The 27432-nt window shown below is 35.4% G+C and overlaps 2 protein-coding genes across 5 annotated transcripts in view; both read right to left on the bottom strand.

Moving 5' to 3' along the window:
* Positions 1-10982, bottom strand: part of cspg5b (chondroitin sulfate proteoglycan 5b) — a 32553-nt gene extending 21571 nt beyond the window's left edge. For 2 of the 3 annotated variants that reach the window (XM_051136816.1, XM_051136814.1), the window contains exon 1: positions 10435-10981. In XM_051136816.1, coding sequence (XP_050992773.1) covers positions 10435-10528 — 94 coding nt within the window. In that variant the 5' untranslated portion in view covers positions 10529-10981. Of the gene's footprint in view, positions 1-10434 lie in introns of all 3 variants that reach the window. The other variant, XM_051136813.1, reaches the window with a different exon arrangement.
* A 2155-nt stretch (positions 10983-13137) lies between these two features.
* Positions 13138-26945, bottom strand: smarcc1b (SWI/SNF related, matrix associated, actin dependent regulator of chromatin, subfamily c, member 1b). 2 transcript variants are annotated; one of them, XM_051137458.1, is made up of 28 exons: positions 26705-26945; positions 25897-26016; positions 25601-25686; positions 24818-24899; positions 24636-24728; positions 24306-24375; positions 24141-24207; positions 23955-24030; positions 23668-23790; positions 23480-23559; positions 23186-23307; positions 23052-23111; positions 22930-22964; positions 22523-22635; positions 22254-22325; positions 20963-21076; positions 20727-20880; positions 20348-20458; positions 20158-20217; positions 18670-18928; positions 18429-18581; positions 16759-16808; positions 16551-16644; positions 15668-15801; positions 15424-15558; positions 13701-13860; positions 13541-13612; positions 13138-13443 (listed from the first exon to the last, which is right to left on the bottom strand). In XM_051137458.1, exons 1-28 carry the CDS (start codon positions 26879-26881, stop codon positions 13397-13399), a joined length of 2919 nt encoding a protein of 972 aa, XP_050993415.1. In that variant the 5' UTR covers positions 26882-26945; the 3' UTR covers positions 13138-13396. The 2 variants fall into 2 exon arrangements, with proteins under 2 accessions (XP_050993415.1, XP_050993414.1); XM_051137457.1 differs by having other exon boundaries at positions 24141-24210; positions 26705-26944.
* Positions 26946-27432: the final 487 nt, after the last annotated feature.

A 27432-nucleotide genomic window follows, 5' to 3' on the forward strand; every position in this document is an offset into this window, starting at 1 on the left:
AATCCATCTCAAAAAAAAAAAAAAAAAAAAAAAAAAAAAAAGTGGCCCTGGACCACAAAACTAGTCCTAGGTAGCATGGGTAAATTTGTACCAATTGCCAACAATATATTGTTTGGGTCAAAATTATTGATTTTTCTGCCAAAAATCATTAGGATATTAAGTAAAGATCATGTTCCATTAAGCTAGTGAATTTCCTACTGTAAATATATCAAAACTTAATTTTTGATTAGTAATATGCATTGCTGAAAACCTCATTTGGACAGTTTTAAAGGTGATTTTTTTTCCCCCTCAATATTTAGGTTTTTTGGCACCCTCAGATTCCAGATTTTCAAATAGTTGTATCTCGGCCAAATATTGTTCTATCCTAACAAACATCAAAGGAAAGCTTATTTATTCAGCTTTCAGATGATGTATAAAATCTCTCATTTTAAAAATTGACTCTTATGACTGGTTTTGTGGTCCAGGGTCACTTATGAACAGATGGAAATATCCTCTTTTTATTTTATTTTTTTTCAATCCCTGATTATTTCAATCCCTGAATTTATAATATGAAATATACACTACTGTTCAATTTTTGGTCAGCATTCAGTGAGATTTTTAAAATATTATAGAAAGAAGTCTCTAAAAGGTGGCTGCATTTATTTAATCATAAATACAGTAAGAACAATTAGTAAAAATGATTAGCATTAAAATTCCAGTCTTCATTGTCACATTAGCATAATGAAATTATTCTAATATTATACGCGCATCTTGATGCTCAAGATACATACATTTGTTTTTTGATGTTCTTTTGAACTTTTATTTAAATTAGAAATCTTTCATATACTAATATTACAAAATTACATTACCGACACTAGTTGATTTAATGTTTCCTTGTTGGAGATCAAACAAAACAAAACAAAACAAAAAAAACACTGACTGACCCCAAAATTCTGGATTTATGCATGTATGCATGTATTACACACACACACACACACACACACGTTTGTTTTTGTGAATTGTGGGGACTTTCCATAGACTTCTATAGTTTTTATGCGGACCAAACGATCTTATCTATCCCCTAACCCAACCCTAACCCTAACCCTACCCCTTACAGAAAGCATGTTTGCATTGTTACATTTTCAGGTAAACATCATTTACTATTTTTAAACATTTTTTTCCATGTCAAAAATTTCAGGTTTTACTATCCTTGTGGGGATACACAATGTAGCAAGAACAAGTACACACATACATACGCATTTAAAATAAAACTCTATACACACACTGCTGTTCAAAAGTTTGGGATCACTAAGATTTTAAATGCTTTTTAAAGAAGTCTTTTCTGCTCATCAAGGCTGCATTTTTTCTTTATTTAAAGGACAGAAAAGCAGTATTATTGTGAAATATTATTGCAGTTTAAAATAGTGGTTTTCTATTTACTATACTTTTATATAGAATTTTTTTCCAGGTGATGCAAACCTGAATTTTCAGCAGTACTGAATTTTACTCCAGTCTTCAGTGTCACATGATCACTTAGAAATCATTCTAATATGCTGATTTATTATTATTATTATTATTATTATTATTATTATTATCACAGTTTCCAGTAAGTCACAGAAATAAATTATATTTTAAAGTATATTAAAAAACAGAAAACTTACTTTAAATTGCAATAATATTTCACAATATGTTTTTTCCTGTATTTTTGATCAAATAAATAGAACTTTGAGCATAAGAAATATATATATATATATATATATATATATATATATATATATATGTATGTGTGTGTGTGTGTGTGTATGAATACAGAACAAATAAAAAAAAAATAATAATACGTTTATAAAAAAAAATTAATACATATCAATATATATAAATCACAAAGCATCTGTGCACAATCAAGCCCACTTCAACACTTCAATTGAACTTGATCATGTGAATTAAAACGGTCACAAAAAGCAGACCTGAAGAATATTTAGAGTCAATTTTACTGATTGTCTTTTAGCAATCTACCAAGTATTTGACTGACAGTGTGAAATTCCATTTCCATGGGTATTCTTGGTTTAATTCCTCTTCTTTGTAAATTAAATCCAAGTCACACATCAACTCCTAACAAACACTCATGCACACACACAGTTGCCAAGAAGCAATGTAAAGGGGCTGCCATTTTGGAACATCTCAAAAGCCATGTAAAACAGAGACCCTTCTGTCCTCTCCACTTGATTCACTTCCTCTCTTTCTCCCATTCATTTATTCACACAATCCCCCCTGAGAGGGTAACGGAGATGGCAGTGTGTGCATAAATTATTTCTCACATACCTCACGTGATGTCCAAGTACACTATTCAATACTTATTCTTAGTTCCCACCGCTACAAAGTTTATTATCAAAGCAAAAGTTGGCTCCTTTTACTTTTAATTTTACTTTAAAAGCTAAACGATAGGGTCACTGGACTGATGAGAAGAAAACACAGTCACCCCTCAAAGACAGAGCAGGAGAGAGGCTTCAAGAGGAAAACAGTTGTTTTGATTTGCATAACTCCTTGCGAAGGGGTCAGCTGACAGAAAAGAGAGGCTGGGGGAAAGAGAATCATTGAAAGAAAAATAAAACAAAACACATGCTATAATAGAGTGAAGATGAGAAAATGTGACAGTGAGAGTGTGTTTCTCTTTCCGCCAATTTGAAGACCAGTGCCAAAACCTTTGAGAAGGATCTCAGTCGCCTATTTAGTAAGCATGTCAAGTCTGCGAGAGAGAGGGGATAGTGAGAAAAAAAGAGGGGCAAGACGATCGAGAGTGAGAAAGAAATAGGGAAGACAACTATTTTCTCATGACCTCACCAGTGAGACATTTAAATTTGTAAGAGTGTGTGAAAGTATGCAGCCTTCATTCTCTCACTGTGCTCATGGCCTCTATTTACAATCAATATCACATACTAATAAATGATGATCAAAGAAGACTTTAGTGCTATAGTACTGTAAAGCACCACTGTACTGTTGGATATCTTGATGTTCTCTCTTCACCTTCATTAAAAATACACCACATGTTCTTCCTCTGTCTCTAGTTGACATTTTTGCTTATGTAACGCTCTTGAGAGGGAAAAAAAAAACTTGTTGCAGAGCATGGAAAATTGCAAATGTCAACTTCTCTTCCTCTCTTCTCTCATCCCTTCTACTATCTTTCTCTCCCTCGATCTCTGATGACCCAAACAGACCTGTAATCTGAGGGAGCATTTGAGGTAACATGTCAAGATGCTCCATGAAAAAGTCCATGTACACGGAAAATGCATTAACAGTAGAATTACAATGGCAGAAATGGATTTCAATAGAGAACAAACTAAAATATTTAGAATATTTTAACTGTTTCTCTTATAAAATGAAAGTTAAAGCCTTAAAGTCCAAAACAACACTAGACTTCACTGCCTTTCTTTGAGTGCACAAAAGACATTAAAATACATTCTTTTGTGTTGAACGAACTACACAAAATCTTCAAAATAGGGCTGTCACTAACAATTATTTTGGTAATCGAGTAATCTGACGATTATTCTGACAATTAACTGAGTAAATGGATAATTATAGTTTTTGTAGTAATAAAAATAGACCTAAGTGAACAATAGCCTTTAAAATGACTTAAAATACATAGCAATAAGGCAGTAATAATTATTTTAAATAAAGTGTCAAAAGCAAGTAATCTTATGGTTTTATTGAACAATACTGCTAAAATAAATAATGTATTATAAAAACAATAGAACTAATGTACATTATGCAAATGCCTGCGAAGGGCGCCAGCGGCCTGACTATTGTTTTTACACTTTACTGCGCGATCTAATCCTTGATCGATATTGACCCAACAAACATTTGTCCACATAATCTTTAATATTTGGACTTTTCTTTATTACAGAAAAGCTACAGCCACTGCAATTTCTTGAATATGTGGACATCAAAACGTGTAAACTCAGAGTGAGGGTTTAAACTTTTATTTTGAAATCGCGATGAACAGTTAGCATAACTGAGAAATATAATAATGTATTCTCCTGTATTTGTGTAGGTTTATAAATGATTTACCTTACAAATCTGATGAAGTGGCACACGTTGCATTGAACGTTATAATAACCCTGAACTCAAAACAACATGTAGAAATGGAGTTTGAGATGCTCCACACATGTAAATAACAGTTTGTGGAGCAGCATTTACTGTGAATGGAGGCGCTCTTGAGATGCACATATGTAACCTACACGCATGTAAATAATTAAAGGCCATATATTAAACCTGCATCGCATATTTATTTAATTAAAGCCTGATGCTTTAAGAATTCACAAACGCTACGATTTATTATGATTTTTAAATGGGTTTAATATGTGGAATGCTAAATACAATGGACGATTTTTATTTTTTTTAATAGTCCAATAGAACCAAGGAATTGTTGCAGCTGTACTTCAATATGTGTTAAACAGCTGATTAGTACATTACTATTGGTAGTTGAAACCATAATTAGTCAAAATATAAAATAAGTCAACACGAAAATACAATGCATCAATTTTCTTATTGATCTTTTTGTGAACAATTCATCCATTACGGTTTCAATTTACTGTGAGTTTAGATTTTTTTTAAAACACATAATTTTTGATGTCTTAGAAGGAATAGTTCACCCAAAAATTCACCCCAAAAAACTATTTACCCACCCTCGAGCCATCCTAGATTTATAAGACTTTCTTCTTTCAGATGAATACAATCAGAGTTATATTAAAAAATATGTCCTGGCTCTTTTAAAGTTTATAATGGCAGTGAATGGCTGTTGAAATTTTGAAGTCCAATAAAGTGCATTCATTCATCATAAAACATACTCCACATGACTCTGGAGGGTTAATAAAGGCCTTCTGAAAAATACCCATATTTGCACCTTTATAAACCGTAATCTCTAGCTTCTGCTAACTGTCCTACAAAAGAGTGGCATTTCAGCGAATGATTCAGGACGCAGGTGTAGCGTTAGCTCCGGCGAGAATATGCTAGTCTCGAGAGAACCAAGTTTTGTTTCCAGCAAAGGAAAACCAGTCTCCTCTTAGCTTATTTCAAAATCCTGTAACATTTTTCTTTACAAATCCTCATTTGTATTTTTAATTTGCGACCGGTGTTTTGTTTTGCTCTCTCCTCTGTGCTTCTGTGCTCATCAGCATGCTTGCCTAAATTTCTCTCGTGAATATGCGTACGGCAGTTAGTGGAAGCTAGAGATTACAGTTTATAAAGTTTTAAATATCTATATTTTTTTGAATGCATCGATTCACTTCAGAAGGCCTTTATTAACCCCCCAGAGCCATGTGGAGTACTTTTTATGCTGGATAGATGTACTTTATTGGATTTCAAAATCTTAACACCCATTCACTGCAATTATAAAACTTTGAAAAGAAATGTAATATATTTCCGACTGTATTCGTCTGAAAGAGGAAAGTCATATACACCTAGGCTGGCTTGACAGTGCATAAATCATGGGGTAATTTTCATTTTGGGGTGAGCTATCGCTCTTAAATAGATTTTCGCCAGACTTCAGATATGAGTTCTCTCTGGTGTTGTATGCAGGACTTCTCCAATCATTAATTCTGCTTAAACCCCACCACTTTCTTAAAATTGGCTGCAAGCTTGCATTCAGAAATGCCTCCATCCAATCAACATCCGATGGATAAAAATCTACAAAAATTGTGTACATTTTTAATAATCCATTTTTGGATTACCATACAGAAAAAGGGATCTGTCACTATTTTCCATTTCATTGCAACTTTAAAATGCACAGAGGGCAGAGACTGTGTACAACTTTGTGAATGACGGGCGTTCCCATTTCTGTGGGCGCAGATGCCATGTACACGCCTGCCAATTTCTTCTACTATGAAGTCGAATGCTGTTTATGTAAGAGACAACTTAACATTTAACTCACCCCACCTTCATTTCAAATCTGATGACTTTGTGTCCTTAAGGCAAGTGTCATTCTAAGCTATGCTGAATAAAATCCACACTGGCACCCATGTGTTTAGTTATAAATAGTACTGTGATGCTGCTTGGCAGGGGAGCTGGCATGGATGTCCTTGGCATCAGGGATGGGGTGCAGGTTCACAGCAGTATCAGTGCAAAGCCGAAGAGACGTATAGAGACGCCAGACCTGTCGGATTAACACTGCCAACTCCATGTCCCACCCCAACCTGCGCTACTGTTGTACAGTATGACCCATTAACAGTTATGCCACCCAAATTACATATCGAGGCCAAAAACTGCACTCAGTGTGTTGAAATAATATATCAGATAAATTAAATGTTAGTTTGGCCACATGCATGAGCCAGTAATGAGCATTTAAGCAGATTACAGAAGATCATAAGAAAAAAAAAAAAAATCCATTTCACTCTAACCTCGATTTAAGAGGGAAAGCCAATTGCTCCATATTAAACAGTAAGGCTTCAAGATTTATTAAAGCGTTTATTGCAGTATTTCTTCACTAACGATAGTCAAAGAAATATAAGAATACCTTTTCATTAATAACTTGTCTTAAAAATCATTTTGTTAAAATCTTGAGAAAATTGTACATGTACATTTAAATACAGACTTTTTAAATAATGCATGCAGAGACAAAAAATTCTGATTAACATTGGTGTATTCAAGCTATTTCTAGAAATCAGATTTTTTTTTTCTTAATCAGGTTAATGCTTGCACACATCTTAATCAGAATTTCCAAATTCCAATTGATCCAAGAAAATTTTTTGATCAATGTGCACATATGGCATCAAGCGTTCGAAAGTGATTGTGCGCCTAGACATGTCATTGAGTTTAACGAGTACAAAACTGGATCAGCAGCGACATGATTAATTCAACTGTAATGTTTTACTGCACAGACGCTGAAGATCAGCAAGTGTCCAACAGGTTGTGTAGTTCCATAAGTTTCCAACCGTGTAGGCAGCACTAGTGTCAGCGTCTGGCAGGATAAATACTGTTGGCCCTCACTGGGAGCTCCATACGGGCAGGCTAGGCGGGCGCTAACACTAGCTCGTTGACGCTAATGCTCATTGACAGTCTCTGCTGTTATGAGACCGCAGTGGCAGATGGCTCTCTTGTGCCATGCATGGAAAGGATCTAAGCAAGTTTAGCAGGAAAGTGCCCTAAAGAAATATGAAATCTGAGGTTGGTTTTAGACATTTTAAAATAAACATCAAGACATGGTTCAAAGACTAAATCTGCATTTTTGTGAACGCATGCTGCCTGACGCTTTTTATTTCTCTCTCGCTCTCCTAGGGTTGAGGAAGTGAGTGCCAGGTCTTGGCAAAAACAACAAAGAAGAGTAACAGCCTTTTGTCACAGCATGCCCACTAATTTCAACTAGACACTAGCAATGCATGTACAATTATAGCCTAGTTTAGCGTAACAACAAAAGAAACACAGAATATAAACAGAAGATGGTATAACAGCAACTGGCAACAATACAAAACATTTCAGACGAATGAATAACTATGAAAAGTGGTTTGACTGAACTTTCCAAACTGACTTCGATATAAAATGTGACATTACTGAAATAATAATGAAAATAAAACATTCAGTGGGGATACTGAGAGCATATTATGCATGCTATTTAAACTAAATAGTGCAATATCATACTTATCAGCCACTGTAAACCATCAAAAAAATCATCTTTAAAGCCCACCTTCTGCAGTCTATGGCTAAGTAATACTGTCAATTATCATTTATCAGAAAGTGAGTTAATTAATAATTCCAGCAACATGTCGGATCAACTGCACCATTTACATGTTCCTACCCCTACAAAGAGAGCAAACTCAAAGCAAAAAGCAAAAAGCAAAAAGCAAAAGGCAACCGTGGCCTAATGGTTAGGGGTTTGGGTTTGAGTCCCAGGTCTGGCAGGGATTGAAGGTGTAGGGAGTAAATAACCAGTGCTTTTTCCACCCTCAATACTATGACTGAGCTGAGTCCCTTGAGCAAAGCTCTGAACCCCTAACAGCTCCCTGGGTGCTGCAGTGATAGCAATATGGCTGCCCAGGTGCTTGTTCACTATTTTCTACTGTGTGTGCACTTGGATGTGTTAAATGCAGAGCATAAATTCTGAGTATGGGTCACCATACTCTTTCACTTTCCTTTCCTTCAAAATTAATGTTTTGAATTGCTTTTATAAGGCCGTTATAAGTGCTTAGTTCAGTTTTAGCAGCAGAGCCCGCTAACGTCCTGTGTTGATGAAAGATTCATGTCACTGAAGAGTCAATGATGCAATAATACATAGACTTTGGGAAGTCGGCCAAGAGGTCAGAGGTTCAGCTAAGTGGAACCTTTAAAGCTTCTTATGCAAATAATAGTTGCCCGCTTTACACAGTCATTAGTTAGGCTGGGGCAACAGTAGTGTGATGCAGGTCAGTTTGGTACTCATGCAGCAAAGCCTATTGACCTAGTCTTCAGGTGCTGTTGCTCAGCAACAAATTTTTTGATATGACCTAAATTTGGTCAGTGAATAAACTGTCACCCCCTTATTCTATTGGTGGGTGATATACTGGTAGACACGATTAAACAGTAGAAATGTGTTAACTGGTAGGGATTTTGGACTATGGTCTCTATCGTGGTTACACGCTCACGTGACAGTGCCACATGGTCACAAAAACTTTGCTTGTACATTGCAGTTTAAAAACAAGTGATTTTAAGCAACTGAAATGCAATCAGTAGCATTTTGCTATATGCATGTGTTATCAGAGAGACTAGAAGTTTCATGGCAAGCCAACAGGCTCAGAATTAAGCTATAGATATATCGCGTTAACACATAAAACACTGTTTCACGGCAGTTAAAACCGTATTAGCGCTATAAGATATGCCGCCCCGATAGCAGATGCAGTAAAAACATGTGTCAATTAGGGATGCACAATATTATCAGACTGGTATCAGAATCGGCCGTTAATGGTTTTAAATGTTAATATCGGCATTGGCCCAGTATGAAAAATAACGTCCAGTCGATAAGAGGAATAACTCAAATATGCTCAGGGGTGTGTGAGTGATCAAAGTTTTGCCTGAATGATGATTAGATTCACTGTTTTGGATCGTTGCATTTAATCTGAGAAAATGCATGTACAGAATGACGCCTTCAGTGTGTGATAGAGTAAACAGTAATAGCACGCAGCATCAGCAGCGGCAGCCTCCCCTGGGTTCTAAGGCCCTTTCGTTAAGGAATTTTAATTCCTTAGGGGGCGCTGTTGGTCTACTTCTAATAAAATTAAAGTAAAATACACAAATAACATTTACAATGTGTTTCTGATTAAATAAAGCAGTAATTGATGTTGATAAAATCATAAGAATGTTTTGACTTAAAGGTCAGAAGCCATTAAAAAAAAAAACATGACACTTGTTAATTAAATAATTTTACATATACTGATTTATTCATTAATGTGTAACATGTTTAAACAAATTTTGAGCTCTAAAAGATTTTCAGAATTTTTACAACTCTTTTGCTTTAGGCCATCTACAAACGTTAAATCTTAAAATAAAATTTTAAGGTTACCACTGCATTTTTCTGGGGAAAATAAAACAACAACAAAAATGCAGCAATTGATATATAGTTTATTTATAGTTTTTTCAAAGCTTCAATGTACTTTCATTATAAAACAACTTAATTATTGTTTATTTAATTCTAACAACTTCTTGTTAAAAACTAACCAAAATAAATTTGCTTATTTCCACCCAGGAGAGACTTGGTGTCATTTCCAAACAAAAGAAAATATATCAGTTTTGGCAGTGGCTATTGGTCAAAATGAGTTGAAAAATATTGGATATCTATTAATGGCTTGACAGCACTAAAAATTACTCATATCATGATAAATGATGTCATCTCCCTACCTTATTCTACAAATACGTGCATTATTTGAACATAAACTGAAGCATCAAACACAGCTTAAAAGAAACGTGTAAGAAAAGCCATAAGTATTTTTTAAGCAAGACACAAGTAAAACTTTTATATGGTCGTTTCTATTATACAGTCTAGCATAAATAATACACGTTTTATACATAATGAAAAAAATCGCGTAAATTATTTGGTCCAAGATTAGCCATGAATTACTACATAAACTATTAAATGCAATTAAAATATTTATTTTAAAAAGCCACTAAAGTGAAGAAAAAAGACTTAAGAATGAGGCTGCGCTTACTAAATTTTCTCTCGTACATTTTTAAACGACTTTCGTTAGAGCTTTCTCAAGTAATTGCGCTAACAGTTTATTACATAAGTTAAAGTTGATTCACATGTAAACATGGCTTGGCGACATTTTTAAAATCGATTAGGTTTTTGTTTAAAATGTGCACTATTTGTACGTTATTTCTCTCAAAAAGCTCCAACAGGTTAAAGAAACGAACTATGAAGGTCTCTGTTAAACGTAAGAAAGACAGGCATTTACAAAGATTGTGTAATAACAACAACAACAGGAACGAAAATATACTCACCATTAACACACAAAGGAGCGATGTAAAGAAGCAGGACGCTGGACAGCACCAGTGACTCCCAACCTGCTGAAAACAACGTGCGCCTGGAGTTCATGATGACACAAACTGTCTTCCAAAACACTTCAAAATGAACCAGGTGGATCTTCTATTTACGCTACAGTGCTACAGGATATATTTTAGAGAATCTGAGCAATAATCCTGGACATAAATCTCCTCAGATTGAATGCGTTACGAAGCGCGCTACTTCATGCCAACTTCGGATGTTGTCTTCAGTTGTTATTCCTCTTTGGTTGAGATTCAGGCCACCCTTAGCGTCGCTAGGGACCCGTCATCTCTTCTTATCCAACTCCAACAAGATGCCAAAACAGTTAAATGTGCCTCACTGGTAATGAGAGCCAGTATCAGGCGTCCACTAAGGAAGCGCAGAGTTTCGGTACTATTTGCACACTCCCGCTGACTACAGTAGGCTAATTCCAGCGGACTCCGTGCGCACACACTTAACGGCGCTCACAGCCCGCAGCGAGTTTTATATGCCAGTCGAACTCACGGTTGATGTGAAGTCATCTGCGCATGCGCCTCCTTACCGACACAATTTGTGTCATGGCATAATTATAAAATCATTGAAGAGTCAATCACCTCATAAGTAAATATTCAAAACCTACCATCCCCAAATGCACTTACGTTCATTTAAATATAAAATATTGACATAGAAATTGTCATTATAAAGAATTGAATTAACACTTTTGAAATAAGGTACAAAACGGCTCCTCGAACAAAGCGTCTGAAATTGGGTCACCCATAAACGCCAGTCCAAACAGAAGCAAACATTGTGTAGAGGGGAGGGACACTCCTCAGCTAGTTTTTTTCTAAAATCAGTGCCATCTGTGGAAATTATCCTCGGTCAAAGAGAAAAAACAGTATTATTAGTATTTTATAAAATTTTTCCACATTTTTCTTCCTATACGAATGGGCGTGGCCGTTTGTATTTTTTTATGGGTGTGGCTTCTGGTCTCCAGATATTTTTAGCTATACAAAACAGCTAGTTTTGCTGCTTGATAGTGCAAATTAGTGTCTCAGTAGGCGCGTTTCCATTACAGAAAAAACGTTGTGCAAAACTTTGGCGATATTTTATAAATGTCAATAAAAAAGCATTGCGAAATGACAACATTTCCATTAACCGATGTTATGCGACTAAAATGTAATTTGTTCCTCTCGCGAAGTCATGGCAACAGATTTTGCTGTGATTTGGACGGATTTTGACTTTATTTGATTGGAAAAGGGGATCAAATGATTTTTTTTTACACGTGCCATGTGACCTGTAAATGCGAAAAAGCCGTTTCCATTGCAGTTTTGCGAAATATTCCTTTTTCAAATTGCCTGTAAAACCACCTCAAAACTTTTTTGCGATATGTGGGATTTTTTGCGAAATTGACCTGTTTCCATTAGTCTTATTTTCAATTTGCAATTTAAATTTGCGCATCTTGAAGGTTAATGGAAACGCGCCTAGTGTTGTCAAATCGATTAATCGCGAGTAATCGCATCCAAAATAAAAGTTATTGTTTACATGTGTATACTGTGTATATTTATTCTGTATAATAAATACACACATATGCATGTATATATTTAAGAAAAATGTTGTTTATAAATTAAGTACATTTAAACATAATATCAAGTACATGAATATACATATAAATACATGTAAATATTTTCAAAATACTTTACTAATATATACTAAATTTATACTAAATATACACACAGTATACACATATATTATGTAAACAAAAACTTTTATTTTGGATGCGATTGATCACGATTAATCATTTGACAGCACAACTTACCATATTATTATAATGTATTATCTTAATTACTTAATCTTAATTGCACATTGGTTTTTAGAGCTAACAGTTTTACCGTTTACTGAACACTGTTATTCTTCTCGTTATTTCCTTATAGCGGATAATGAACCATAAGTCTCACTCAGGCTTACTTTCACGTTGAGGAAAAAGTTGGATAAATTATATTTATGATCTTTAGAATTAGATTTAAATATTTTCAGTTTGCGTATTAAGTTTTAGTAATTTAGCAATTTTCTTTTTGGTTTATTTTAGTACTTCATAAGTAAAATTTTAGCATTTATTAATATTTAGAATTAGCTTTTCATTTATGTCTTCAGTTTTCATTTTAGGTTTAGAAAGGGACAGTTCACCCTAAAATTATAATTATGTACTCAACTTGATGTTGTTCCAAACTTGTGACTCTGTCTTCAGTGCACTATTTTACACAGGGCACTATTTTAAGGCAAAATGAAGTTGCTCTTTTCCATACAATAAGTGTGTTTTTGCTGAAGATCTTCTCCTGCAGCCTGTAGCTCTCAAATCTCATTTATGAGCTCACAGCTCCCATATCCATTTACTCTCATGTATGGAAAAGAGCTTTTCCCAAACCTTGTGCACTAGAGTGACCTGTGATCTAAGAGTTTCTTTTAAAAATTAAAGCTGTTAAAAATACATCTGGAACAGATCAAGTAGTGGCGCAGCCCAGTTTTCTTCATAGTTAAGAACAGTTGACTGCTGAAATAGTTGTATCAAATATCAAATTAAATGCATGAGAATAAGCTACTAAATAAAAAAAAACAAAACAAAAGTATTAGAAAACCTTCTAAAGTAAACTCTTCAATACATGAGCTCACTCAAGAAGTTATAACTTCATATAAAAGATTTATTTGTACTAAAACAAATGTTTTAGTACTTGGTGGCAATACAAAAACAGATCTACAAACATTAAGTACAGACAGATATGGCAACGAAAAGCCTCAAATCTTACCCTTATATGCCAGCATTAATGTTTAAAAAATATTTAATATACACAGAAGAAGTGCTATTGTAGAGGTGAATGTGGGTTTTGATGTGACCGTGTTCTTCATGTCATCTTGCTGGGTTTGGGTCTTAAGGCGATGAAGACGTTACATGGGTGCGGCCCCATCAGTCTGTGAGGACGGAGGAGCTTGGTCTGAGTTGGAAAGAAAATAAAAACCAGCCAGATTCAAAATTATTTGAACACTGCACCGGTGTTGATCAGCATTTGAGTTGAGGCATGTGTTACTCACACATGCCATTGGGAGCTCCGGAGTGCCGAGCACCCATGACCTGTCCAGTACCACCACTGCCTACCGAACGACCTGAGTGGGATGCGAAAACCATACAATTAGTAAGTAAACGAGTGTGCATGAGACAAAAGGGTTGAGTGTGATGTGTATGAGAGTGTACCGTGGTGAAGAGGGTTGTATGCTGTAGTACTGCTGCTCTGTGTGGCTACCGGTTGTTGTTGCTGTTCCACATTCTGTCGTGCCTTCATCTCAGCATATTTCACCTGCTCCAGATGGAAGTTCTGCCTCTCCGACAATAACTGCTGTCTCTGCTGCTCCAGCTACAACAGACAGATATCAAATGAAGTTCAAGTATGTATATTAAAATTGCAGTTAGCCGTCAGCAAGATCTTTCTCTGTTTTAATAAAAAAAACAAAATGAAGCCATACGGGTTTGGAAGAACATAATAACAGATTTTCATTTTTAGGTGAACTATCCCTTTTAAGATATTATGAAAATGTATTATTCAGTACAAATAATTTTCTGAAAATATATCAATGGCAGTTAAAGGGTTAGTTCTCCAAAAAATGAAAATTGTCATTAATTACTCACCCTCATGTCGTGCAAAACCCGTAGGACCTTCGATCATCTTCAGAACAGAAATTAAGATATTTTTGATGAAATATATAAAAGACTAACATGGAAGAGAAGAAACTGTTGAATGAAATAGTTATTTTCGTTTGTGCACAAAAAGTACTCTCGTAGCTTCAGAAAATTAAGGTTGAACCACTGATGTCAAATGGACCATTTTTTTCGATGTTCTTACTACCTTTCTGGGCCATAAAACTGTTCAGTTTCAGTTGCATTGCTGTCTATTCAAGGTCAGAAAGCTCTTGGATTTCATCAAAAATATCTTAATTTGTTAATTATCTGGTTTGGAACAACATGAGGGTGAGTAATGACAGAATTTTCATTTTTGGGTGTGAACTATCCCTTTAAAGGAAAAGTTCACTTCCAGAACAAAAACTTATAGAAAATTTACTCACCCCCTTGTTATCCAAGATGTTCGAGTCTTTCTTCAGTCGATATGAAATTATGTTTCCTTGAGGAAAACATTTTAGAATTTATCTCCATATAGTGGACTTAAATGGTGCCCCCCAAGTTTGAACTTCTAAAATGCAGTTTAAATGCAGCTTCAAATGGCTCTAAACAATCCCAGCTGAGGAAGAAGGGTCTTATCTAATGAAACAATCAGTCATTTTCAAAACAAATTGACAATTGATATACTTTTTAAACTTAAATGCTCGTCTTGTCTAAGTCCGCGTGAACTCAGTTTTTTTCTGGTTCAATACGGTACAGTATGTCGAAAAACTCCCATCTCGTTTTCTTCAAAATCATCTTACATCGTTGCAGAAGTATCGACCCAGTGTTTACGAAGTGAACATGCAAAAATCAAAAGAAGAGTTTTTTAACATATTGATCCGGATTATACAGACTAGGCATGCGCATGTTAAAAAGTGTAAAAAAAGACAGATCGTTTCGCTAGATAAGACCCTTCTTCCTCGGCTGGTATCATTTAGAGCCATTTGAAGCTGCATTTACCTGCATTTTGGAAGTTCAAACTTGGCGGCACCATTTAAGTCCACTATATGGAGAAAAATTCTGGAATGTTTTCCTCAAGAAACATGTTTTCTTATGTTTGAAGAAAGAAAGACATGAACATCTTGGATGACAAGGGGGTGAGTAAATTATCTGTACATTTTTGTTCTGAAAGTGAACTTCTCCTTTAAGATGCAGGTTGTAAAACATTCTTGCACTGAAAAATAATTGAATATGCTCTCAAAAGTTTCTTGGAGTCTTGTAAAGATGCCAGATCTTGTTTGAACAAGGCACTGTAACTCACAGCCTCTTTTTCTCGATCCATAATGGTCTCCAGCTCTTCAAAGTGTCTTAGTTTGATCTCCAATTTTTTCATCTGAGTCTCAACAAGCAGAGCCACTAGAGATTTAATTTTCCTCTCTTCTACTGCAGCCAAGTGCTAGAGGGACAGAAGAGGAAGAAAGAGAGGAGTAAGTTCAGATGAATGGCTTTTATATCACTATTAATGGTCATGGGAGCAGTTGCAAGGACAGAGGTTTGACATCCACCTTTGCTTTGGTAGCTGCAGAGGCCAGTGCTGCAGCAGCAGCTGTGGCGATGTTTCCCTCCACCAGCTCAAGCTCCACCCTCCTCTTCATCTCCTCCCCGTCCCCTTGGGTAAGGCTCATGTCAAAACTCTCCTCTGGATAGACATACAAAGAGGTTGAAAGATGAAGAAATACAGTAGGGACTACATGACTACTCATTTTTTCACTACTTGTCTAATAGTGAGTGAGAAACAAAAGATTTGGGGTCAGTAAGATTTTTTTTGAAAACCTTATTCAGCAAAGATGCATTAAATTGATCAAAAAGTGACATATAGATTGGTTTCTATTTCAAATAATTGTTTTGTTTGAATGTTATCAAAGAATCAAAACCAAAAAAAGCATTGTTTTCAAAAACAATAGTAAGAAATGTTTCTTGAGCACTAAATTCAAATATTGCACTTCTGCAGGATCATGTGACACTGAAGACTGGAGTAATGGCTGTTGAAAATTCAGCTTTAACACCTTATAAAAACATTATGTTTTAAGAATATATTAAAATGGTAAGCTTTGTGGATGGTAAGTGCTACACGGTCACTTTTTTGTAATTACATATTTTGTTTTTTATACAAAAGCTAAAAGCACAGTGCATGGAGAAAATGCTAGGTCAACTGGGCATTGCGTGCATCCTGAAAATTTGAATATTATGCATACCGAATGCCTTTCAAATGCAGTCAGAGTAGTTTAGAAGTTTACTACTTTGAACACAGCTTTGGTGTACCCAAGCCGTCACACGACATTCAAGTGCAACTAAGAATAAATATTTATCATTATAGCAGCAACGTGTTAAATCAAGGTGAATCAATGCAAAGAGATTTAATATGCAGAGCATCTGTGATCCTCTGACCTGCTGTGCTCTCCTCTCCCCTCTCTCCTTCACTCTCTTCTTTCTCCTCATTCTTCACACGCTCTCCCTCTCCCAAGATGCTGTCACCCTCAAGCTACAACAGACAGCATAGACTCAGTGACAATCAATAACACTTGTAACAAATTTTGATACAAGATCATAAAACATCACAATGGATGATTCTCATGTCTGAAGAAGCTGCTCATACCTTTTCATGCTGCTCATATTCAGTGTTCATAGCTTCTATACCACTCCCATCTTAAACAAAAAAAAGAGAACCATATATTAGTCAAAATCCCAAGGTTGATCATAAATATTATTATATAATACTGGTTGTACTGAAGCCACATAAGATAACTGTTTAAATGACATTAAACATGATTAAAATATTCTTTCACTTACTGCCCTCCCCTGGATACTTTAAGTATGGCCATTTAAATAATTTTTTAATGACTAAAATGGTTTTAACATGTAAAACCATTCAACAGTTTGGGGTCCATAAGCCTTTTTTAATGTTTATGAAAGAAGTCTCTCATGCTCAACAAGGCAGCATTTATTGGGTTAAAAATACAGCAAAAACCAAAAATATTGGGAAATATTATTAAAGGGATAGTTCACCTAAAAATGAAGATTTTGTCATTAATTACTCACCCTCATGTCATTCCAAACCCGTAAGACCTTTGTTCATATTCAGAACACAAATTAAGATATTTTTGATGAAATCTGAGAGCTTTCTGACCCTGAATAGACATCAAAGCAACTGGCATGTTAAAGGCCCAGAAATATCGTAAAGGACATTGTTAAAATAGTTTGTGTGCAGTGTTGGGCATGTTACTTTAAAAACGTAATTAGTTATAGTTACTGGTTACTTCTCACAAAAATTCAACTGTCCTTATAATGGATTGCTATGGTGCCCCGATTTTGAACGATCCCAGCTGAGAAAGAAGGGTCTTTTCTAGCGAAACGATCAGTTATTTTAATAAAAATAATACAATTTACATACTTTTTAATGTCAAACGCTCGTCTTGTCTGACTTTGCCTGGACTGTTTTTTCCAATTCGTGACAGTTAGTGTATGTCGAAAAACTCCCATCTCATATTCTCCCTCAACTTCAAAATCATCTTATATCACTGTTTTACCTTTTTTGTTAAGGGTGTTCGATCTTCTTTGCATGTTCACTTTGCCAAGACTGGTTCGGTACTTATGCTGTGATGTAGGATGATTTTGAAATGATTTTTGAAGTTGAGGGAGAAAATACGATTGAAGTTTTTTGACATATCCTAACTGTCTTGAGCCAGAATATACAGAGTTCAGGGAGAGCAAGACAAGACGAGCGTTTGAGATTAAAGAGCATTTAAATTGTATTTTTTTAATGAAAATAACCGATCGCTTCTCTAGATAAGACCCTTCTTCCTCAGCTGGACTCGTGTACAACCACATTTGGGATCGTTTGAAGCCGCATTTAAACTGCATTTTGGAAGTTCAAAATCGGGGCACCATATCAGTCCATTATATGGAGAACAATCCTGAAATGATTTCCTCAAAAAACATAATTTCTTTATTTCTTGGATGACAAGGGGGTGAGTATATTATATGTGAATCTTTGTTTTGGAAGTGGACTTCTCTTTTAATGACAGAATTTTCATTTTTGGGTATTAATTTCTATAATCATAGTATTAATTTCTATAATAAAAAAACTATAAACTCAGGTAATTTGTTAAGCTTGGGAGAGACATGCAGTTGCTTGTATCCAGTTTTATCATGCATTTGAAAAGTGAATTCAAAGAGTGAGGTTTTTTATCCCGTGACTACATTAAAAAAAAAAAAAAAAAAAAAAAAAAAAAAAACAAACACAAAAAAAAAAAGTGAGATGAGTACCAGTCTTTTCTGAATGGTCAGGATCAAGTCCTGCAATGCTGGCCGTTTGGAGTGTAAAGGCCGGATCTAAATTATGCCCGACTCTCTGTGCTTTGTGAAAGCTGGCAGTGAATATCTCTGGTGGGGCCTCTTCTCTTGCTCTTGAGAATTCCTCTGAAAGACAGTTCAAACATTACATACATATTTTCTCTTACCACATATATCTTCAAACCAGCACACAGTCTAAAAGACTAACTCTCACCTAAAGCTGCCTTGGCAGCTGCAGAGGCCACTCGAGGGTCAACCACGGATGCAAGGAAAGCAACAGTGCTCATTACAGGGTTCCCTGACTGGCTGAAGGGGACAGGCTGATAGGCAAGAGGACCCATTGAGGCTTCAGAGTTCTCTAGGTACGGGTCCTCTATGGGCAACCGTAAGAAATGAAGAATACAATCGTCCTGTGTGCGACTGCCTACATGCTCTGATACCTTATTCCAGTCATCTTTATACATCTCCAAAGCCTGAAAAGATAGATATGGCATACAAAAACAACAAATAATCACAACCTTTTCAGGCCAAGAACCCCTTGGGGACACAGCCAGAGCAGGTACTCCACATTACATACTGTATAAAATTAAGCATTGCATTTTATACCATTTTTAATCATTATTGCATAAAATATACACTGCTGTCCAAAGGTTTGGGATCAGTAAGATCTGTAACGTTTTTAAGAAGTTTCCTATACTCATAAAGGCTGCATTTATTTGATCAAAAATACAGAAAAAAATAGTAATATTGTGAAATATAATTCCAATTTAAAATTGTTTTATTTTAATATACTTTAAAATATAATTTATTGCTGTGATGCAAAGCTGAATTTCCTTCAGTCATTACTCCAGTCTTCAGTGTATTTTTTTTTTTTTCAGGATTCTTTTAAAACATTAAAAAGAACAGCATTTATTTAAAATAGAAATCTTTTTAACAATATACACTAGTACTGTTCAAAAGTTTGGTGTCAGTACATTTTTCTTTCTTTTTTGGATAGAAATTAATACTTTTATTCAGCAAGAATGTGTTAAACTGATAAAAAGTGCTAGTGAAGATTTGTATTGTTAGAAAAGATGTCTAAAATAAATGCTGTACTTTTTAACTTTATTCAAAGAATTCTTAAAAAAAGCATCACAGCAGTATTAAGCAGCATAACTGTTTCTAACATTGATAATAAATTAGCACATTAGACTGATTTCTGAAGGAACGTGACACTGAAGACTGGAGTAATGATGCTGAAAATTCTGCTTTGCATCACAGAAATAAATGTTATTTTAAAGTACATATAAAATACAAGACAGTTATTCTAATAAAATTTCACAGCATTACAGTTTTGTTCTGCATTTTGATCAAATAAAATGCAGCCTTGATGAGCAGTAGAGATTTCCTTAAAACATTGAAATTCTTACCAATCCCAAAGTACAGCCATATACTTTACGTTTTTTACTTCACCTAAACATTACAATACAAAATACATTTGAATGTGAGATAGACAATAAAAAAAAATTGCTGGATTTTTAGGATTTTAACTTTGGGCAAAACAAACAAACAAAACAAAACAAAACAAAACAAAACAACAACACTGTAATCATTATTTGCTTGAGATGAAAAAAATAAAAAAAATAAACTGGCAACCCCCTGCAATACTGCTGCTGAAGACTCCTGAGTATTAATGCTTTCAAAATTTTGTTGACTGGCTTACCTCCAAAAGCAAGAGTGTTTCCTGTTCTGTCCATTCTCTTCCAGCACTTGCACCTTTACTCTAAAAGATGAAAGAAAACAAAAAAAAAAAAAGTAAAACACACAGTATTCAGTTGCTAAATTTCAATGCACAAATAGATCTAAAATGTTCTTAAAAGATAAATATTACTAAAATTGTTTGTTGTTTTTACCTTTGGATGTTTCTTAGCATAAATATCAGTCCGTAGACCAAAGTTTTGCAGGTCAGATGGTTTTTCTCTCAATTTCTCTGGGAAATGTAACATATGCTGAGAAGCTGAAACCTTCAAACACACACAGACACACAAAAAAAATCAAATTAATTAAACATTTTTATAATGATCGCTGAACTGTATAATTGTTCCAAGCTGTTTTCAACTCAAATCTATATTTTACACCCCTTTATTTGATACAGTAAATATGCAAGTAATAAGAAAGAAAAGGCACAGTAAAACCCTGCTGGGGTTTATTTTGTGACACAAATGGCAAACTGTAATCATTTAAAGCACAAATTTTGTTTGCCAATGTAATGTCAATGTACTTCTGTATTACCTGTAAGGGTCTGTGCTGTAGTGGGACGAGTCCAGACGGTGCGTCTGTAAGAACGTTAAAGTGTGGTGTTGGGGGTGGGCCCATGGGGAGGGGTCGACTTTCTGCATCTACCTGATAGTTGATCAAACCCCACTGCTCCAAAAATGAATGAACCCTAAAATGCACACAAGCAGGTTTGTAAATGAATTACAAATTGAACCAGTATCAATTACGTGGGTATAAGTGAATATACACACCTTATAAGTGCACACACATCTCCTGTCAGGTTTCGTCTACAGGAGGTTGAGGTCAGATACTCCTGAGGGTTTAGTCGGTATGTATCAATCATGAAGTTGCGGTATGCAAGATATCTACAAACAAAATGTGAACATGTTTACTGAGAGTTCAGGATGATGAATCTGATATAAATAGTATTTGTATGTACAGTTGAGGTCGCAAGTTTATATACACCCTGCAGAATCTACAAAATGTTAATTATTTTTCCAAAATAAGAGAGATCATACAAAATGCATGTTATTTTTTATTTAGTACTGACCTGAATGAGATTTTTCACATAAAAGACGCTTACATGTAGTCCACAAGAGAAATAGTTGAATTTATAAAAATTACCCGTTCAAAACATTACATACGCTTGACTCTTAATACTGTGTTGTTACCTAAATGATCAACAGCTGTTTTTTTTCTGTGTATAATGTGCATTTTTTTTTGTTTAGTGATAGTTATTCATGAGTCCCTTGTTTGTCCTGAACAGTTAAACTGCACACTATTCTTCAGAAAAATCCTTCAGGTCCCTCAAATTTTTGAAAAAAGGTTTTTCAGCATTTTTATGTATTTGAACCCTTTCCAACAATGCCTGCATGATATTGAGATCCATCTTTTCACACTGAGGACAACTGAAGGACTCAGATATGCAACTATTACAGAAGGTTCAAATGCTCACTGATGCTTCAGAAGAAAAAATGATGCATTAAGAGCTGGGGTGTAAACTTTTTAACAGAATGAAGATGTGTACATTTTTCTTGTTTAGCCTAAATATCATATATTTTCATTTAGTACTGCCCCTCAGAATACACTTACATGTTTCCCACAAGACAAAATAAGTTACATTATAACATTTACCCTGATCTTCAAATTCAAAAAGTCCCTCATTGTTGGAAGGGATCAAATACACAAAAATGCTGAAAAAAAACAAAGAATTTGTGGGACCTGAAAAATTTTTCTGAAGAACAGCAGGTAGTTTAACTTCAGGACAAACAAAGGACTCATTCAGGTAAGAACACAGTATTAAGGATCAAGTGTATGTAAACTTTTGAACGGGGTCATTTTTATTAATTCAACTATTATTTTCTCTTGTGGACAATAGGTAAACTTCTTTTATGTGAAATATCTTATTCAGGTCAGTACTAAACAAAAAATAACATGCATTTCATACGATCCATCTTATTTTAGTCAAATAATAAACATTTTGCAGTTGATTCTACAAAGTTTTGACCTCAACTGTATGCATATGCATAAACATTGACTTACATTTCTGGTGTCTTGGACTTATTCTTCCCATTGAAGAACTCAGGCAGAGCTCGTCTCTCTATCTGATGAATACTAGCGCACAAAAAAAAAAAAAAACAGGTTTTACTCCTCATACAAAAAAAAACAAAACAACAACAAAAAAAAAAGTATAAGAATAGTAAGTGCCTGCTTATGTTCAGAGCACTATGCCTTCAATCTGACACCTGTGTACTGTAAAAGTGAGAATGTGATTTGGCGTAATCTGCACGCCTGTATAGTTAAACCCTCACCAGTTGTAGTCGAACCAGGAGGCATAGGTGGGCACAATGATGTGATGCGTTTGCTCTGTGGCACTCTCCTCCCCCTCCATCCCACGGCCGAACTCCCTCTGCTCCTCCTCATCCTACACACACAATAGGTCAGAACTTAAATATTTAAAGCACATGGTAGATATTGTGAGCTAGGGCTTCTTGAAACTGGAACTTGACTATAACTGGGTTCTGGATGTAGATTCTGTGTTAGGTTGAACACAAAGCAACCAGACAGATTAACTCACGGTTGAAAGGGTCTACCTGATGAAGACCCGTAAGGGTTCAAACTTTTATTTCCACTACTACTATGCTGGAGATTTTGGTCATGCACTTTGGTCTGACGTTTTTTGGGATGTGCACCTACAGTTTTGTTTAGCTAGACTTACTCTGACACCAGAAAGCAGGTCCTCATCCTGGTCATCTGCGAAAAACATAGATACTCAAGATTATTACTGAAATACAAACAGATCATGATTCACTAAACAGTGAATTCCACAAACAAACTTACCTAAATCAGCCATAATGCCTCCTTTGACTGGAGTGTTTTCACTGTCTTTTTTTAGGTTAACTGCAGCCAATGAGAAATAAATAATGTGTTACACTCCCAACATCAACATAAGCACTTAACAGAAAGAAACTTACCATTTTTAGGCAGAATGACTTCCTCCATGTTAGGGACAGGCGTGGGATCCTCCATATCTTTTGTGAGGTCTTCCTCTGGCTCCACCTCCTCTGGTTGGCCACGCCTTTTATACACACCTGAGCTATTGGATTGTACCAAATTAAATGTTAATAAGAATCAAATACAATTTCACCTTAAACTACAGAGTTTGATTCACTCTTTCAGAGAAAAAAAGCTATAGTGATTTCCAGCATTAACCTTTTGTATTGGTGAAAAGTGTCACATAACAGTGACCAAAAAGTAAGAAATGTAACCTTTTCTTTCCTCCTTTCTTCTTAGACTCAGAGGACGGTGGAGACGGGGAGCGCCGCCGTTTCTTCACAGGTTTCTGTTCCTTGTGAGAAAATAAAAAAATATTTTAAAATAAAAACAAAACTCTAAACCAACAGCAACTACAAACTAAACATTTTTTTTTTTTTAATTAACAGTTAGATAAACATACCTCTGTGCTTTGGTAAATACGCCGTCTGAAACTCATACTATTCCCATTCTCGTCAATCTCATAGTCCTCGTCATTCATCCACTCATTATATGTGTCTGTGTCAAGAATCCATTTGGCATTAACCTGAGAAAGGAAACTGGCATTTAAGTAGATATCCTTATCTTATCACTTCAAATAAAAGCCCATCTTAATATTTTAGTCATTGTTGAAACCCAACAACAGACAAGATGACAGGTTATTTTTAGTTGACGGAACTCAGGGTATTAATACTAAAAGGATTTTTTCACCTTCCAGCACCTGTCTGGGTTGGGAGGTTCCTCCACTTCTCCATCGACATCACTTGCTGATATAAGCGAGTCGTAACTGAAAAAAGTAAATATGAAAGAATATACTGTAAACAGAGCAAAAAATAGTATTTACTAACCCCAACATTTACAGCACATCTGCAAATGTCAGTGTGATGTATTTTCTACCTGTCTGGACACATGCCCCAATGCACCATCACTTGCCGATCCAATCGCATGACTGGCCTAAGCCAATCTTCTGGAAAAGACCCAGCAGTAAACATTATATTCACAGATGTGAACATTTCCACAGATATACCATGGTGCAGAAAGACACAAAACATTAAAACACACCTTCATCTGCTGTGGAGGGTGATGGGTAAATTTGGTGGGTGGCTTGTGACTTGTCCTCTGTCACTGTGCCCTGAAAATGCAAGCAAAATAACTGTGTATACAGTAACCAATAATGTACATATAACTGATGTGCACAAGTAATTAACTAGTTTATTAACTCATTCATTTTCAGATAAAAATAATAGGTTTAAATTAGCTCTGAAACAGCATATATGCATGCATATATGTCACATTTTATGTGTCTGAGTACTGGACTACAAAATTATTCTAAATACCCATCTGAAGTGTCTGGTGTGTACTGGATATATTCCCTTTTATTTTTCCACTGACCTGGTGTCGCACAACAATGTCTTTAAGTTTTAGTGCTTGCTTCTGCTCAAGATCAGGGGACAGGTACACCACAGGTCTGCTTAATAAGTTATTCTAGCACAAACAGAACACACAGATCAGATACTGCACCACACATAGACATGCTCAAGATGTGTCTTCACAAAAGATCTGGGAACTAATACCTGTATCAGAGTTTTCTCCACAGAGATGAACATCTCTACATTGCGATCCACTCTGGATGGGTTCTGTAGATCAAAGCGTCTCCTTTAATAAAAAAAATTAAAAGATCACAGAGTGGATGAGATAAGTCTGACATCACCTTTTACAGAAACTGTTTACTTTTACCGTAAGCAGTGGGCTGCATGATGACCAAAATCTTACATCATAGTTTAGTTAATTTTAATATCATTACATCATATTTAAAATTCATATATACATTACTGTTGAAAAGATTGGGCTCAGTAGGGTTTTTTTGTTCAGCAGGGATGCATTAAATTGATCAAAAGTGACAGTAAAGGCATTTACAATGTTACAAAAGATCTTCTGCTCTTTTGAACTTCCTATTCATCTATTTGATTTCACAAAAAAAAAAAATCAGCAGCACAACTGTTTTCAACATTGATAATAATAAGAAAAGTTTCTTGAGCAGCAAATCAGCATATTAGAATGATTTCTGAACATTCGTGGGACACTGAAAACTGGAGTAATGCCTGCAGAAAATTTAGCTTTGCATCACAAGAATAAATTATACTTTAAAATATAATAATACTGAAAACAGTTATTTTAAATTATAATTACACTCTAATAACACACCCTTGGTGAGCATAAGAGACCTTCAAAGGCATAACAATAACCCTAATGAATGTTCACATAAATTTCATGGACATAAACTCCAAACTTACACCACAAATTAATGATAGATTTTTAAAAAATGGCATTCAGCATTGTTTAGTAATAATACTTACCAGCCCTGTTCTGTCTTGAACTTGTACACTGATCCCAGAATATGGCAGAGAGCACTGCCCGGCCTTAGGTCCTGAAAACACTTTGCCTGAAGACAAAGAAACACGGATCAAACAACTGCTCACTCATAATTCTGCAAAACTAGGTTTCATGCTATGACTGATCTGGGTGTGGTGGTGATGACTACCTCCTTGACTTCGAAATCGTAAGAAAATGAAAGGGATGTATGTAAATCTACAGGAACAAAGGTGCTTATGCATGGCTTGTCAGAGAAAGAAGTGGAAAAGCAGCAACTCACTGGAAGTTTTGTAAAGCTTGGGTTATTTGCTCGCCGGCCAAATGAATCTTCCTGAAACTGCAGCAGTTGGACGACCAGCCCAGATAGAGACTTGCTGGAGGGAGCATCAGTCTGTACATACTTATGAGGGGGGGGAAAATACCATATTTTTAAAATAGCACAACAAATTGCAAAGAAGCCTAAACTTGTATAAGTGTTTAAGAGCTTTCACTACAATGGATTTTGCTATATACTGTACTAGTACTAATGAATGGGTTACACATTTAAACAGTTTAAGATTTTAGATGCATCAAGGTATGTGTTACCTACACAGTGGGTAGTGGGCAGGAATGGCATGGCATTGAGAGGGGGGTGTGTCAGTCAGGTCGTGTAAACAAACACCTTTGACCACAAACCTGCTTGTGCAAACTTAAAGCTGCTAGCATGCTGCTAACATCAACATTTGCTTACACCGTTTCATATGGAAACTACAAATCAAATAAGACATTTTATTTTATACTGACTCAAACGTTAAATTTGTGGACTTTGATATAACACAACTTTAAAGCTAAAATGAACACAGAATGAATGTTGTCACTTCAGCCCTGTCAGTAACGTTGAGACCGTTTTCTGTGGAGTTAGCTGCTCATTTCTTTATTATATGAGGCAAACGGACAAAATAGCAGCACATAAAAGAGGCTTTTGCGGTTTGAGGCGTTAATAAGAATCACAAAACCACAAAAATAGCAAGACCTGTACAAGAAATCAAAGAAAGCTTCAGGTGACCACATAATACATGGGGTCCTCTCTAGCTATCTAGCTCGCTAACCTTTTTATAATGCTTTCCAATCCAACTGCGAACAGCTTCCAACTGAGAGATTATTTCCGGGTTTTCCCAAAATTTACAACACGGTCCACCGTCCATTCTTCGGCTCAATGAAGAGCTGCAACCGGCTTGACTCGTCGTAGGTCCCGCAGAAGCAGATCCTAGCGCTTGGGCAGCCATTGTTACATGCTAATTAGCCTTCGCTACCCAGAATGACGGTAGACTCCACGGCGCCTCTAGCGGTAAGACCAAAAAAGGCGCCAAAGAGGCCTACTGCATACTACACACAGTACATACTGCGTACTGTACATTATTTCGTCATATTAGTACACAAAGTAGAAGGAAACCATAAAACCCAAAACATGTTGAATGTTTAAGTTTAGGATGGCAAAACATTCGTTCAGCAGTCATCCTCAACTTTCAACACTGCAACTACATCTTAACACTGAAATTAATCGAAATGCATTAATCATATGGCCAGTGGATTTTAAAATGTAATTCATTCGTGTGATTAAAGCTAAATTTTCAGCATCATTATTCTAGTCTTCAGTATCACATGATCCTTTAGAAATCATTATAATATTTGCTGAAACATTTATTATTGTTATTATTACTATTTAAACAGTTGTGTACATTTTTGTCAGGATTTTTTGAAGAATAGAAAGATCCAAAGATCTGAAATAAAAAGCTTTTATAACATTATTCACTATACCATTCAAAAGGTTGTAATA

Source organism: Labeo rohita, chromosome 19 (assembly GCF_022985175.1).
Source record: "Labeo rohita strain BAU-BD-2019 chromosome 19, IGBB_LRoh.1.0, whole genome shotgun sequence".
Lineage (NCBI taxonomy): Eukaryota > Metazoa > Chordata > Actinopteri > Cypriniformes > Cyprinidae > Labeo > Labeo rohita.